Source organism: Equus przewalskii, chromosome 19, assembly GCF_037783145.1.
Source record: "Equus przewalskii isolate Varuska chromosome 19, EquPr2, whole genome shotgun sequence".
NCBI classification, from domain to species: Eukaryota; Metazoa; Chordata; class Mammalia; order Perissodactyla; family Equidae; genus Equus; species Equus przewalskii.
The window spans coordinates 61,110,796-61,126,813 of NC_091849.1; the positions used below are offsets into that span (position 1 = coordinate 61,110,796).

At 43.2% G+C, this 16,018-nt stretch overlaps 1 protein-coding gene across 8 annotated transcripts in view; it reads left to right on the forward strand.

Moving 5' to 3' along the window:
* ADGRB3 (adhesion G protein-coupled receptor B3) overlaps positions 1 to 16,018 on the forward strand; it is a 644,987-nt gene that overhangs the window by 312,803 nt on the left and 316,166 nt on the right. For all 8 annotated transcript variants that reach the window (XM_070584837.1, XM_070584838.1, XM_070584839.1 and 5 more), the window contains one exon: positions 14,836 to 14,904. In XM_070584837.1, coding sequence (XP_070440938.1) covers positions 14,836 to 14,904 — 69 coding nt within the window. The remainder of the gene's footprint in view (positions 1 to 14,835; positions 14,905 to 16,018) is intronic.

A 16,018-nucleotide genomic window follows, 5' to 3' on the forward strand; every position in this document is an offset into this window, starting at 1 on the left:
CCTTACAAAGAATGAAACAGTTTTCCAATTTTAAAAACTTTATAAAGTAAGCCAAGTATGACTTTTCCCTGTAGGTCTGAAATCCTTCTATCCATTATTACCATTTACATGAAAAAATAACATTTGAAGTCCTTGACGCAAAATATAAGTTGTAATTTCAAAAACTCCCAGACACTTGTATTCACGATTGAAGCATCAGGCAGAATGTTGCGCTAGATAGTCTTTAGGGCCTCTTCTAACTCGCAGGAGTGTAGGGCTGCAAGAGTTTTAGGTGCTGAAATTCAAGAAATGAAGATCACCAGGTTCTACTGGGAGCATATTTTGATTGCGCTGCTCATTAGAGTGCATTGACTTAGTGAACAATTAGTTTCACCAGATGCTTGGGCATGGACATTAGCTGGTTTGACTTAAATAGAGCAATTTGGCTGATGATGTTGTCATTTTGGCATAGTCAGAAATAGGTTCCCCATTTCCAACCTACTCTCTCATTAGTCTTCCACATTAGTCCTTAGAATTCTAAGCACATTGATGTCCTAGTAATTTCTTCATAAACAGGAGCTGCATTTTCTTCTTCACTGTCTTTACTGGTGTCTTTCGGCACCTGGTATATCTTCCTCTCCTGGAATTCCTTCTTCCTCCATCTCTGCCTGTCAACATCCTAGCCCAACTCTAGCAAGTCTTTCTGAATGCCAGACCAGCAAGCCTGGAAATCCATCTGAAAATGATCTTTCTCTTCCCTGAAATCCCAGAGACATTTGTACCTCTTTTAGCCTACTTTCCACAATTTTATACAAATCTTTAGTATATAATTATTGTCTTTACTTATTTGTAAAGTCTGACTTATAGCCTTACTCAGCATCTCCTGTACTTTACTTAAATGTCAATTCTCTGTTTCCAAGGGCCCTGAACATTTCTGATTGTCTAGCATCTCAGGCTTAGCTTAGCATAAACTAAATTCATCTTGAATCCCAAGTTGTCTTGCATTTTCTACTTCTCTTTGAAGAATTAGCAATCCTTAGGCAGGAATCATAATGTCATCTTGACTTTTTCCTTCTCTCTTTGCGTGGCCTCTGCCTACACAGTGCCTCTTTGTCCTTTCTTTCTTCTCTCTTCCCACTGCTGTTTTCCTAATTTAGCTTCCAGTCACCTCAGCATACATAATTTCCATGACCTCTCTTCTTTTATCCATTCTTTGATCTTTTCCTTCGCTCATCCATCTTGTACACTATGGTCCTATTAGTTGTCCTAGGACAGCTCTGATTATATCACTCTTTCATCAGAAAACTTTAGTGGGGGCTGGCCCAATGGCATAGTGTTTAAGTTCATGCGCTCCACTTTAGTTGGTTCAGATCCCAGGCATGGACCTATGCACCACTCTTCAAGCCATGCTGTGGCGGCATCCCACATACAAAATGCAAGGAGATGGGCACAGATGTTAGCTCAGGGCCACTCTTCCTCAAGAAAAAGAGGAAGATTGGCAACAGATATTAGCTTATGACCAATCTTCCTCACCAAAAAAAAAGAAGAAGAAGAAGAAGAAAAAGAAAGAAAGAAACATTCAGTGGAGCTCCAAGACCCCTGAATGACAACCTAAAGTCTTTATCTTGGCTTCTAGTATACGCCACGTATGTAGGTTCCCTATCTTTCCAGCCACGTGCATGGATTACTCTTCCTCTTCACACACTTGAGCCAGATGAACTTTCTGCTTCCTGAAGGCTCCCCCTTTCCCAAACAAGATTTAGCATAGAATCTTGCCTATAGAAGATGTTCAACAAATGTTTATTGAATTAATTAATTAATGACAACATTAATAATTACATATCTACCAATGAGGTTTTCCAACCTTTTTTAAAATAAAAAACTGGGAAATGAGCAAAGACTAAAGAAAGACTGAGTAAAACTATTAAAAGAGAATACACACTTTGAAATGTAGTTATGTGAAAAACATTTTATTTAAAAATAGATTCAAATAAAAGACTGACTTGCTACATTGATGAAAGTGACATAGAATAGCCACAACCTGTTAAAAATGGGGAAAAAATAAAGTGTGCTTGTATGTCTTGGAATGATAATGCATAGGAATAGTTTTGTTTTTGGAAACTGGTGGAAAAGATATTCCACAAGTCTTTTCCTTTCAGGCATATTCTTTTCCAAACCCTGGGGCTTTGTCATCTCTCCAGATCTCTGCTCACGTTGGCTGCCTATGTGGCATGTCCTCCCCGTTTCCCATCTGATGCAAGTGCCTTCAAGATCCAGCTCAAAAACCATTTCTTCTCAAAAATCTGCTCGTCAAATCCCGGACAGAATTCAATTTTTTCCTAATCATCTGTCCTTTTGAAACCTTGTAAATATCCCTACGATAGCAAATCTCTCACATAACATAATTCTTTCTTTCCAGGTCTGCCTTCAGCGGTAAATTTTAAGCTTGTTTGAAGACGGTTATGTCCCCAGGGCTTAGCCTGGTGCTTGAAGCATAGTAGACACTCAGATATTTGCTGAAGTAATTAATAAGTGAATATGGGTATTGTAGGAATATTGGGGAATTTACATTGCTTCACAAAAATAAGAAAACTACTCTAAACATTCAATTCAGAGAGAGAAAGAGAAGGAGAGGAAAACTTGTCTATTTTCTTTCTCTTTTTAACCACTGGGAAAATTCGTCCTGAGTCTCATTCTATCAATAGAGGGTTGAGTTTGCACTGCTCGCACCAGGAACTATAAGACTTGACAGAGTCGGATCAGACATATGCACGTTGAAATTCCCGGTTGTTCAGTAATTATCTTTGTGTCTTCAGACACATTGCTTAATCTTTCTCTACTTTATTTCTTCATCTCTAAACAAGAAATGAAGAGGAACCAGTATATGGTGTATTCTCATTATTCATGATAATTATAGTCTATAAAGTTGCAGCAAACACTGAATTAACAAATACGGAATCATTTACTCCCAGCGAAAATACAGGAGGAGGTTCCTGTGAGAATCTGGTCATACTGTTGTCATCAACCGGTTGATACAGGACCTTGCTTTATGTGTGTTTCTGTTAAAAGATGCCTCATTGAATGTATATTGTTAATCATTCGCATTGAACTCATGGCCAACAGACTGTAACTCAGGCCCGAACAAAGTTTATCTCTGAAGGCACATCCTGGCCTTCTCGAGCTTAGGAACACTAGATAGTCCTTCAGTGCTATGCTGGGGGCCGGTTTAAACAGTGAAATTACCGAGAACACACGGAAACATATGAGAAGACTGAGCGTTAAATAGACCATGAAAAGGACACTTATTTACAGTATGTGGGCTGGAAAAAAAAAGTCAGAGCCTCGCCATGTTCAACCTCAGCTGGGAACATGCCCATTAGGTGACTCACATTTCTTTGCCACTTTGCAAATGTCCATGATTAACCGTGAAAGTGCTGTGAGTTTTGATTTGGGAATTACAAGTAAATTTTAGCGGGTAGTTGAATTTGCAAAGATGGAATCCACAAATAATGAAGATCAACAGTGACTATCTTCGTGAGGCTTAGAGATAATACAGATTAAATACATGATAATCCATACGTAATAATATTTGTGAATTATCTGGCACATCCTAGACACTCTATAATGCCGTTCTTGCTAGTATTGTAACTCTTAACGTGAAAGAAGATGAGCCTTGCTCTCAAGCTGCTTACGGTGTCCCTGAAGAAAGAACAAACTTATGAATGAAGCTGGACTGCCGTAATGAGGGAGAGAGAGAAGCACAGTACGTCTCACTCCCAAGAATTCTGGAACTATAGAGAGCTGAACTAAAACAGTGAGAAAAGAATGCGTGGACGAGTAAGGACTTGAGATAGAGTTTGGAGAAGCAAGCTGGGCACAGAGTGGATAAATAATCAAACTGCACAACCAAAGGCATAGCAGGCTCAAGAGAACAAGGTTTGCAGAAAATGAGAGCGTGTTGGAATAGGCAGGGTCAGAGCCAAAGGAAAGAGTCTAGATGTGCTTCTCCATAAACAAAGTTACTACATGTAGTGGCATTTTTGGACAGACGGCTGGGCAGAGATAGATTATGTGGATGAGGGAGTAAAGACAGACTGGGGGAAAGAAACCTGTGGAGAGGCTACGGCAGTGGTCTGGAGGTGAGAAAGAATAAAGTACGTTTTTGTGACAATGCATCAGAAAAGAAGGAGGCGTTTTCTCTTAGTGGAATGAGAGGTAGTCTCTTCAGACGGGTTCTATTCCAGGGAGAAGGAAAGAAAATACTGGAAAGAATACACACATGGAGGTATCCACAGACACGCTTAGAGTGCTGTGCCCTCAGAGTCGCTGAACGCAAGGATGTGTCTCTCCCCAGTGTCTTTCTCTTCCCTGACGCTGTTTTCCAAGTGTTTTTGCCAGTGACCAACTGTAAGACAGACATAGTTTACACCAATCTATATTTGAAAACCAGAGTTTTACAAAATCATATTTACCTTCACTATGTGTAGTACTGTCTGGTATTTTGTGTTCTTTTCTGTTTCTTTAAGTAAAGTTGAGTGACCCTCAAACAGGGTACCACTCAGTGTTTGAAAACGACTTAGTATCTAACACATTCCCTAGGCTTGAGAAACTTATTTGCCAATGATCGGGGTTACAAAGCAAGGTCAAATCTCAGCTTCCAATTTCTTTCTTAAATGCAGACTATGTTCTAGATAAAATTTTCAGAGGAAGGTGACGCCGGAATTAAATTGAAAGCAGAGGTAGTGACTTTGAATGAGTCAAGCATCTTCTTTCCTAAAACAGTTGATGAGCGAGCACAGACGTTGCACTGCGGATCGTTCTCAGGCTGCCCATCAATGGCACTAAGTCACCTGGTGAGGATCCCTGAGTATTATTTCTCTCGTGGTTTCAGGGGGAGACACTTTCACCTTTTGCATATGAAATAGGCACTGATAAATGTGGAAGCACCTGTTACCTTGATAATATCGTGCCATCATGTAATAGTGAGCCTCATCTCCAGAGACAGTCTCGTTTTTTTGACAAAATAAGATCTGGTAAGGACTCTTTTGGTTTGGATTTGTAGAACGACTCTAGTGTTCAAGACACAACCTCATGCCTTGAGATCCTCTGCTTAAAGAACTTTGTGCAACAGGCAGATTAATAATTTCCTCCAGCATAAGTAGAGGAGGTAAGAAAGGCGGTCGAGTGTAATGACCAAGAGTACCTGCTCTGTAGGCAGAATTCTGAGCTTCAGGTCGTGGCTCTGCCACTTGTAGGCTGTGTGACACTAGGCAACTTACAAGACCTCTCTGTGACTCAATTATTTCTCCCATTGTGTGGGATAATGGTACTGACCTCATAGTGCTGAGCTGAGAGTTAAATTGTCTATGAAAAACCTACATAGCACATGGCACAGAGTGAGAGCTCAAGAAGTGTAGCTCCTCTTATTATCTGAGAAGGTGAGATGCTGATGGAGCAAAAACCCGAGGGATCTCTGGACCACAGGTATCTGCTGCCGCTGCAGATATGTATTTGATTTTTGCACTAAGAAGAAAGGAAGGCCAGATGTTTCTCATGGCAACACCTAAGGAAGTGTGGAGACTGCCTTTTGTCTCTTTTTTTCACTTCTTACAGCGGAGAAGGGTAGGAAATGCCTCAAAAAAAATGAGAGTCAGAAAAGCATTGGTCCTTAAGGTCAACATGGTGAGGCCATTTTAAAGTTAGAGAGCAAGCGGATGCAGAGAATGGCTTAAATCAGTAACCAGGACTCCTGGCCCAGTGGGAGCCGAGTCGTGTACGGGGCCATAACTCCCAGCTGCCAAACGCTCTGAGTCACAAATGGCTGCTATTGTCAGTGCTTGAGAGCCTGCAAGGATTTTGTTGTTTCTCCGCAGTGGAGGGAGCCTTGTGTAACTAATGAACGGCTCTTTCTAGGTATTATTTAAAACCTTGCCCTCATTTAAAGGTGAAATAAGAAATTCAGTGCCAAATAACTTCTTTAAATGGGTGAGATATTAACCACAAATCTTGCTGCACAAATCAACGAGTAAATCCTACCAAGAACAAAATCTGGAAGATGGCTGCTGGCCGCGAGGAACTGACGGTCTCCTTGGGAGGTGCTGTATGCCCAGCAACTGGTCGGGACAAGGAGGGAGGCAGAGAAAGAAGTTTTAAGAATATGGACGGCGCAGCCTGTCAACTAGGGACTGACGTGGAGTGGAAATAGTTATTTTGATTGAGCCTTAAAAAAATGCACTGAAACATCCGAGAGGTAGTTTTGTCCTTTCAGAATCTGCCCTTCTTTCCTTCAGAGTCAAGAAAATATTGAGATTTGCATTAGCACAATGTACAGGTGGCTTTCGGTTGTGATTCCACTTATTATCAAAGATTTGTCTTTAAGTTATTGAGGAATGTATTAGTCTGCTCAGGCTGTCTTAAGAAATACCACAAGCTGGGTGCCTTAAACAGTAGAGATTTATTTTCTCACAATTCTGGAGGCTAAAAGTCCAAGATGGTTTCTCCTGAGGCCTCTTTCCTTGGCTTGCAAGTGGCCCCTTCTCTCTCTGTCCTTGCGTGGCCTTTTTCTCTGTGTATCCTATTCCTCTCTTCTTATAAGGACACCCATTGAATTGGATGAGGACCCCCCCAAGAGCCTCATTTTAACTTAATTCTCTCCTCAAAGGCCGTGTCTCCAAATACGGTCACAGTCTGAGGTGCTGGGGGTGAGAGCTTCAATACATGCATTTGGGGTGGACACAGGTAAGCCCAGAATAGGGAATGTTGAAGGACTGTGAGGATTTCCCTTCAGCAAAGAGACCTGTGCCAGGCACCTTCCCCCAGGACGGGACCCGCTGCAGCTGCTGCCCACAGTGCCGCGGGGGCCAGACCTGGGTTGGGGCAGGCTTCTCGCATGTGCTGGCCCCTCTGTGTGTCAGCAGGCCTGCCCAAACTTGGGTGATTGGTCCTCACCTCATTCGTCGCTTAAGAAGCACCCCTGTCTGGATTTGGGGATGATTTTGCCTTGCTGAGTTATGATGTTTTTATAACCTTGGCTGCTCTGCCAGACTGTCTCTGGGGAATAATCACTTAGCATATTTAATCATATTAGCATCACTGATTTTTCTACCTTTCATTTTCAAATGGGGAACCAGGAGCAGCCCCAGCTCATGCCCCAAAGCACTGGAGGTCAGATGCTCCCTCTTTCCAGTCGGCTTTCCCATCTGCTGTGCCTTTTGCTGGAACCCTGATCGTAAACTTAGCCTGGAGAGAGAGGCTGGTAGCCATGTGTGAATTTGCCCGTCCCAGCTCTTCAGAAACTCCACAGGTCAACCTGGCTTACATCAGGGCGGACCAGTGAGATGAGTGTGAAAGACAGCCAGCCATTCCTGGAACGATGTTCTTCTCTCATTTTCAAAATGAGTCAGAGTTTCCGTGAGATTTGTGACTAAAAGAAGAGGAGAAGACAAAGGTGTTATTAAAGAGTGGTTTTTTTCCCCTAAACTCGTTCACATCAGGGAACATTTGCTTCAATTGTCTGCTCTCGCCTTCTCCTGGATCCGGCAGACTGCTGTGCTCGAGCTCGGACAGTCCAGGTGGCGTCATCCAGCCTGCGGTGGAGCCCACTGCTGACCTGCCGACCCTGACACCCAATCCCCTTGTCCTCAGTTTATCCGCTGGTTTTCCGTGGCTCAGACTCTTGTCTCTGAATCATATCCTGGATTATAATCCCCTGCCTTCCTGAATCCTTGACACTTTCTAACTGCCAATGGCGAGTGGGTGTGCTGCTTTGATTGATATTCTGGATAAAAGATCTAAATACTAAACCATAGTATTACAACTCTGTCTTGCTCAGTTGTCAGTTACTTTGTCTATTCACCTGTTACCAAAAAAAGTAGTTAAAGCGCTTTGTGGATGTTTACCTTTAAAAAATACCTTCGAGCAAACCCGAGATTATTTGTATGATAATGTTACTCTTACTCAGTTTCATTTCTGGATGCTTTCTGGAATAGGAGATAAGAAGGAGAGTCACAGGCAGGTCACAGGGGTTTGGACATCTGTGATCCGTGCCTTCATCTGTCATCTGAGTGTGTTCGTGGTTTTGTCTGTGACTAATGCAAATGGTGTCAGCCAGGTGCATCGAGGCTGAAAAAATGCGTGTCCTCCTTCCCGCACCACGTCGTGGACTCTCTCTGGATTTTTACCTCGTTGAATGCTTAGTGGGTCTCCTGTGTGTTAATCTCCCTGGTGGAGAGTCTTCTTTTTGAATTTATTTTATTCTGTCACCTGTCACCCCTGCTTCTCTTCCTCCCTCCCATCTCTCGTCTCTTACTTATTCCTCTTCCTGTCTCCAGTGTTTTAACCTTGACGTCATCCTATTCAGCTCTATTCCTGGTGATCTTTTTTTCCCCTCAAGACTCTCTGGTTTTAAACTAGGATAATGATTCACAGGTTTTTACCTTTCGAGCCTCAAGCTTATAGTTGCAACAGCCTCCTGGGCCTCTTCTCTGAGCTGGATCGTAGATTCTTCATGCTCAACTGGAACAAAACGGAGCTCACCGACTTCCTTCGCAGCTCTGCTCTTTCCTCTGTGGTATTCGGCATGGCTGACTGCGTCACTGTCCTAAATGACAGTCCTGGATTCTGTCCTTTCCCTCCCGTGCAATCTGTCACCGTGTCATGAGTTTCCCTGAACCAAGCTGCTGTCATCCTCGCCTCCATAAACAGGACATTTTCTGACATCTCTGTCTTCACTTTACTCTCTTGAACTTTGTTTTCACTTAGCAGCCAAAGTTAGATTTTTATTTTTAATGAAACTCATGTCACGTGACCCTCGTGGGATCAAGGCCCCACTTTATCTGACCCTTTGCCTATCTTCTCCAACCAGTGTTCATATCCTCCTGCTCCACCCCATCCAACGCCCTAGTCATGACCACTCCAGCTATACTGGCCTTCTTTCTGCTTCCTAAACTTTTTTCCAGGCTGTGCCCGTGACACAAGGGGGTTTGTACTTTCTTGTCCCATTATTTTCTGGAACTCTCTTCCATGCGTCTTCCCATGGCTTCTCCTTCCCATCACTCTGTTCCCAGCTCAGACATCACCTCCTGAGAAAGCTCTTTCCTGCTGACCATTCCCCTCAAAGCAGTCTCCACACTCACAGACATGCACACACACACACACACACACACACACCCCTCCCTGACCCAGTCACTCTCTACCCCCATAGACTATTTTATTTTTGTATCACCATCTGAAATCATCTTATTTTTAATATTTAGTTGCTTATTTATTGCCTTTCTTTACCCAAATGGAGTGTAAGCTCTGTGAGGGCAGGAACCCCCGTGTGTCTTGCTCACTGTTGTGTTCCAGCACTTAGAACAGGGCCAAGTACACAGTAGGTGTTCAATAAGTGCCTCTTGAGTAAGTAAATGCAATGCTGCTCCTCAGGTATTTCCCATGTCTCTCTTCGCCTTTCTATTCCCTCCTGCGCTGCCCTCCTTTCGGCCTTCATCACCGCTACTTTGGGCTATTGATGATCTTTCCTACTGACATTCCTTCCTCCATCTTCTTCCTGCCAGATCACCCTTCACTTGCCACCTGGGTTATATTGTTGTGACTCTCCTCATGCCATTCTATTGTGAACAAAGCAGCACTCATACTACCAACACTTTCTGCCTGGGTGGGCAGCGAGGGCGATGCATAGGGTGGGTTCACTGTGTTTAGCTGAGAAGAGGAGGCTCCCTCCTTGGTTACTGCTGTGTCTAACCCGAGGGCCAGGGTTGAACATCCATAGTTGCTTCCTCTCCATTAATTAGAGGCCTATAACTTCTCAAAACTACGTGTCTGTGCTCAGGATGGCCTTGAGATGTCAGAATGGCGTTTTACACAGGGAAAGTTTCATTCCGTATTTCCTCAAGATAACCAGTTTTCTCATCTGTAAAAATAACTGTCCTATCTCCTTCCCGCGACACAGTGAGAACCCTGGTGACATTGGGTATACGGCTGAGGAGAGTATTGAACTGGAAAGGAGGCAGCAAATTAGGTGGGGACCATTTATTGATTTTTTTTGATTCCCCCAAAGACTCGTCTATGACCTTATACACAGTAGGCACGCAGTCAATAGGTTTGAAATCTTTGCGCATTTACATTGTCCTGTGCTGTATGCTGTGCAGTGGGGGCACAAGACTGAACAAAAAAGAAGTAATCCCAACTAGATTATAGGCTGGGAGAGGAAAAAGCCATAAACCGATGATCCTACAAGTAAATCATAATTAAAAATTGCAATGTCCTCTAAAGTAAGACGACACAGAGCAGCAACATCAGTGTGTTTGCCACCCTGTGAGTGGGGCCGTGTGGCTGGCTGGCCAGCATCCCTAGTGTCTCATTTAGGTCAGGGTGAAGGGGCAACTCTTCGTCCTTGAGTAAGTGCATGGTAGTTTTGCTGAGTCGCTGATGGATGTGGAGGTGGAGTGGAGTCAGTGACGTCACGCTACTTCACGCTGGGTGTGGGAGGACTGAATATCAGAGCAGAGAACAGGGCCCCTTAGGGGAGACAGAACCTCTTCCTTGACATCATGTTTTCAGGGTTGATTACTTCTATGAAATGGCTGTTTCCTTGTACGTGGAATTTTTTTGCCAAGCATGAATGATGAAGATATTGGTAAATGAAAAATAAAAATGCTCATTGATTAGAATCAGAAAAAAAAAAAGGGAATATGCAGAATCCTTATACTTAGGGGAGTGCTGGTGACCTGATAAGGCCTTTTTTGAAGAAATTGCCTAGGAATCTAGACGTGAAGGTCAAGGAAGGATTATTCGAGTATAGATGGGAAGTAGAGCCCTGGAAGAAAGATAACAGTATTCTGTAGGTCCAGAGGCAGGAAAGGGTTGGGATGCACAGAGAAGTCTGATGAACATGGACTATAGCAAGTGTGGGCAGGATAGCCCGAGATGGAGTTGGAGAGAGAGGAGGAGACAGATCGTGCTTGGCTTTGCGGCCATCAGCTGCACTGTAGACTGGGGAATCAGTGACCTATCCTGGACGAGGCATCCTTATCCTAATGGCTGGTCCCTGCTTCTTGCTAAGCCTTAAGCTTTGCTTGCGGGCCCCTATGTTTCCCCTCAGGACCTCCACAATTCCTTCAAGCCATCATTAAGTCTTATTTCTTAGGGCTTGTCCTTCTCTTTCAGTGACCAAGCGCTTTCCTGCAGGGGTGGGAGGAGAACACCTCCTGTGGCTCAGATAGTTCAGCTCACTCCCTCATCCGCAGCTTTAGTTCCACAAGGAATTCAGCAAAAACAAAATGCTCAGATATGCTTCAGTACATTCGTAGAAAACTGTATATAATCCATGAGAAATATGTCGAGTGGAAGCCAATCAGAAGTAGTACAATGAGTCATTTACTGCTTTCCATCAAATAGTGGGTCCTTTCTGTGTCATGGCTGAATCTAGGGCCTGCCCTCTGGATGCGGCAGGAGTGTTTGCACGCCTCTTCATCACGTACGTTTACTGCACTGATTTCCGTAAAACTCCCTGCAGAGAAAAAGCAGAGTCACGCCGCCTTGACCTTGCGTCCACAACCATTCCACACAGTGCCTCTCACACAGTAGGTGTCTATACAATCCTGAAACCCCTCCCAGCAAAGCGCATTCTTCGGAGGAGAGTTTTTGCTGAACAAATGATGGACCCCGAAGGTAGCGGTGAATGAGCTTCATGCCCTACGCATCACTCAGACAGGAGGAAGCTATGAGAGAGGCCAGGAGATGCTGGTACTGGCTGTGAGAGTCTATAGCTACATTGTAGGTGCATATTTGCCATAACGTGGCTGTAAATACAACTCATGCGGCCAGGCATAAAAAAGATAACACAATGGAAATAAAATCATAGAGCCGCCATATACTGAGCACTTACCACATATCAGATATTGTGCTCAGAATGAGCTCCAGGCTGCACACAGCTCGGCCAGGCAGCTGTCGTCATGTCTGTCTTACAGGTCAGAGCCGTGCGGCCAAGCTGGGCAGCCTGAGTCCAGAGCTACCCAGTTACCAAATGCTGGGGAGTTTCAGACCAGGCCTGCCTAGTCCAAGCTCCAAACTCAGACTCACCAAGGACACTCCATTCCTCTAATCAGTCTAGGTCGTAGAGATCAGGCCTGATCAAAACAAGACAGAACCTACTGTCAGGTGCACCTCAGGGGCTGGCATCAGGGACCTGATCTATAAGTCAACAGAACAGAGATGTTACCACAATTAGCAGAGCTCTTGAAGAATTCTAGCAAGTGCTGGGTCTGCTGCCGTGGAAGCTGATTGATACTCTTGTCAAAAATTCAGTCCAGTGACCTGAAGTGCTATGAGTTTCTTCTTCAAAATACTGTTCTGTTTGGTTCTGCTGTGTCCTGTCAGTCTGACCTTTGAGCGCATGTTGAAGTGGATTGATTTGTATATAAGTTTTCTCGATGTGTGTGAGAGGGATTAGAGCAGGGTCAGCCCAAAGGAGCAATGCCTGAGTCTTGTTAGAGAGCCTGAGGTGCACTGGCCTTGTAAGTCCGTTATCCTTTTGAGCTAGGACTTTATTAGAGACCTGCCATGGACAAGGCATTGCCTGTGCTGAGGAAATGCTGAGGAACACGAAAGAGTCAGAGTCCCTATAAATGGCTCCCCACCCCACCTGAGATGGTCGGTCTTAGCTCCGTGTGCACCTGCACGGCCCCACAACTGATCATCCCCAAATCCAGTCAATAGGGAGCTGGAAGGGGAGCTTGATTCTGTACTACCTTCCCATGCTGATTTAATAAAGTCCACTTTATTGGTCTTGAGAAATGGTACAAAAACATCTCTTACACTGTCTGTTTGGTTAGTTGAATGTATATTTTAATAATTTGTGGGTTTTGTGTATGCCCTTTGGTGATTTTAAAAAACTGAACTCTGAGTTTATCATGTTCATCAAGGAATTGTGTGTGCTCACTGGCCCTCATGTGCAGAGCGCAGTCACTGACCCAGTGTCAATAAAACGTGCTCTGTGAAATGTTTTCCCAGAAATGGAGATGCATTTGCACAAATTGCTTGCCATTCTCCTGGTGTCTCTTGTTAGCAGCAGCATGCATTTTGTATGAAAACTGGCAGGGGTTAGGACGCAGACCACAGCCGTGGACCTCAGCACAGCTGACTGGAATGTGCGGGGATGAAATATGCAACATTTGCCTCATTAGCACCACGTCTCCTAGTGAGTTAACCAGCCTCGGGCAATTGAAGGACTCTGAAGGTTAATTCTCTCTGCCTATAGGTAGCGTTACAGCTCAATGGACTAAGCCCTTAAAATCTTATCACTCCAACCAGGAAATTTTAAGTAGAAAAAATGGCTACTAGTACAAAAAGGTTAAACGAACTGAAAACAGGTCTAAAATAGACTTGCAATTTTTTCAAGAGTTGCGTAAAATATTGTGTAACTTTTGTAGAGGTTATGACATAAAACATGTTTTGACCATGTGATTGCCAAGAACTATTAAAATAAATAGCACAAATAGGGCAATTAAATATAGATACTAACAGCTTCAAACCACGAGAGAAGAGGAAATGAAGCAGCTTTGTTTTTCTTCTAAAAACACCCAGGTGAATTTAGTTGGAATTAGAATAAAGGCCTGTTTTGAAAAGCTAGATGGGAAGAAGGCAGATGAGGCTAAAAAATCATGATTCTTTCACTGCCTCGGGGGGTCCTATCCTAAGCTAATGTATCATCCGAGGGCGTGCTCCCGCTAGAGTACATACATACCAGTTAGGAGCGATGCGCCCTGAGGACCAGCCAAGGGACCACCGTCTACATAGCTTAAGACAAATGTCATGGCTTCACTTTACACTACTTCGGTCTCCTGTGACCCCAGGTCACTACTCGTCTTCAACAGGCACTCCAGTTTTCCTCTCCTGGCTCCTGTATCTTGCCAACACAGTGTAGTGTGAGAGGACAGGAAAGTCTGTCTCTGGTAAAAATTCCTCGTGTGCGAAATGAGCGCTAACACAGCTGAACTGACCTGAGCCTCGCTCTCTGCCAATGAGGACGTGGGGAAGGAATAAGGAACGCCTGAATGTGCCTGTCCGTGTGGAAGGGGAACACTGCACACTCGGTGTGGGCATTGCTAGACAGAGGCAAAGCCAACAGGTCTTCACCAGCTAGTTAGGGATGAGGGAAGAATTTGGAACTTGAGTAGGAACATGCTACTGTGTCTGTTCTTGCCTCTATTTTGGCCTGCTGGCAAAAGGCAGAAGAGTAAAGAATAAGAATTTGAAAATAGCTAAGATTTATTGAGCACTTACCACGTGTGCCAGGTACATGGAAAATTTCATGTACTCTTTGCAATAGGCAGTTGTGAAAGTAAAGTAAAATAGCCTGGAAGGGCAGAGCCAGCATCCAACTGAGGGTACTGTCGCCTGTCTCAGCTTTGCCCGTAGTCTTTCTTCACTAAAATTCTCTTTGAAACAGCAGTGTAGGTAGCGACCGTGGTTCATGATTAACTGGATAACTTGTCATAAGACAAATACTGGAGACTTTCATTACAGAAGGAAGAATGCTTATTTATAAGGAATAGTTGTGCAATGGTATGACAGAATAGAATATGGAGACTATAACGGAACAGACAACTGTGAGTGAGAATAAGTCTTCTACTCATTCGGGTGTCTTCTGAGGTGTATATGTGAAGTTAGGCAGAAATCCTGGAATTGTGGTGCTGAGAAAGGGTCCTCAGAGATCTTCTAGACGAATAATATGTTAGAATCATAAGCAATATTGCAAAGCATTTATACCTCTCTGCATAATCAGTCCAAATGGATGTTGTTGAAAAGTATGTTCTCTCATGTAACATTAAACCTTTTATCTAATTTAATTTACAGAACTTCTTTCAAATAGTTAGCAACCTTCTAGATGAAGAAAACAAGGAAAAATGGGAAGATGCACAACAGGTAAGGTTGGAGTTCTTTCAAAACTTAAAATGAAGTTGGCTAAATAAAGTTTTTAAAAATTAAAGAAATTAATGGCTTGCTATTCCAAGAACATAAAGGAAAACTGTGAGAGTCAATCTAGGTTAACATACTGATTTTAGAGGAAACAAGTGATCTCTTTTATCATAACAATGTATGGAATGATATTTACACATGTGAAAAAATTGAGCAGGTTTAAGTAATTTATAACTTTAAGTTATTGATAGATAACTGTGTGCCTCAACAATCAGTGTCTTCCCTATCTACAAACTATGGGAAAAGCAGCAAATCTTAAAGCACATATTACAAACGGAACTCTGGGGGACTAACCAGTAAGATCATTTACGTTTACTGCAATGTTACGTATGATCTGGACTATATATACAGATATGCGTTTTGATTCAAAGCCAAGAGTTGTAAAAATAAGTTCTCCTTTTAAAAAATGTGTGTTCTGCTTTTTTCTCCTTCTACTCTGCATGATCAGGATGGCAAGTGGCCCTATTGATTTAGTTTAAAATGCCTTGCACTGCCATTTGTGCTATACTGACTGGCATACAGTGAATAACATTATTTCTGAATTACAGAGAAAATGGGTTGGAGGTTAAGAAGGGGAGACTATGAATATTTAAAAAAAATCATGTGAAATTTAATTCAACTGAATGTCAAAGTTCTTTAAGTTTTCTCCTTGACCCTTTAAAAAAATTCCAAGAGAACAATGCAATCTTGAAAATCAGAATATTTACTGGGGTTCAGGTGAACCATCTCCCCCCTTTTCCCTGTAGAACCGTGTTCTGGGCTTCAAGAGTAAAGCACGCCCTTTATCCCCATTCTGACAGGAGCTCTAAAAATAGTCCAGTGTGCGGCCACCTCATTATCAGGTACAAATGCTGTGCTTCTGGCCGTAGCAAGAGAAAAATCACTCCTTAGTTTAAGACCCTGAATCTATCTTTTTCTGCTAGCTTGAATTATATATTTGTCCTTGGCTTTCTTCTAGAGGAAAGCCTCATTCACTCACTGTAGGAAAATGGTGTCTTTCCTTAGAATACAGCTGCGGAGGCTAAGCACATTTCTGTAGTATGCTGGAGACTATTAATTA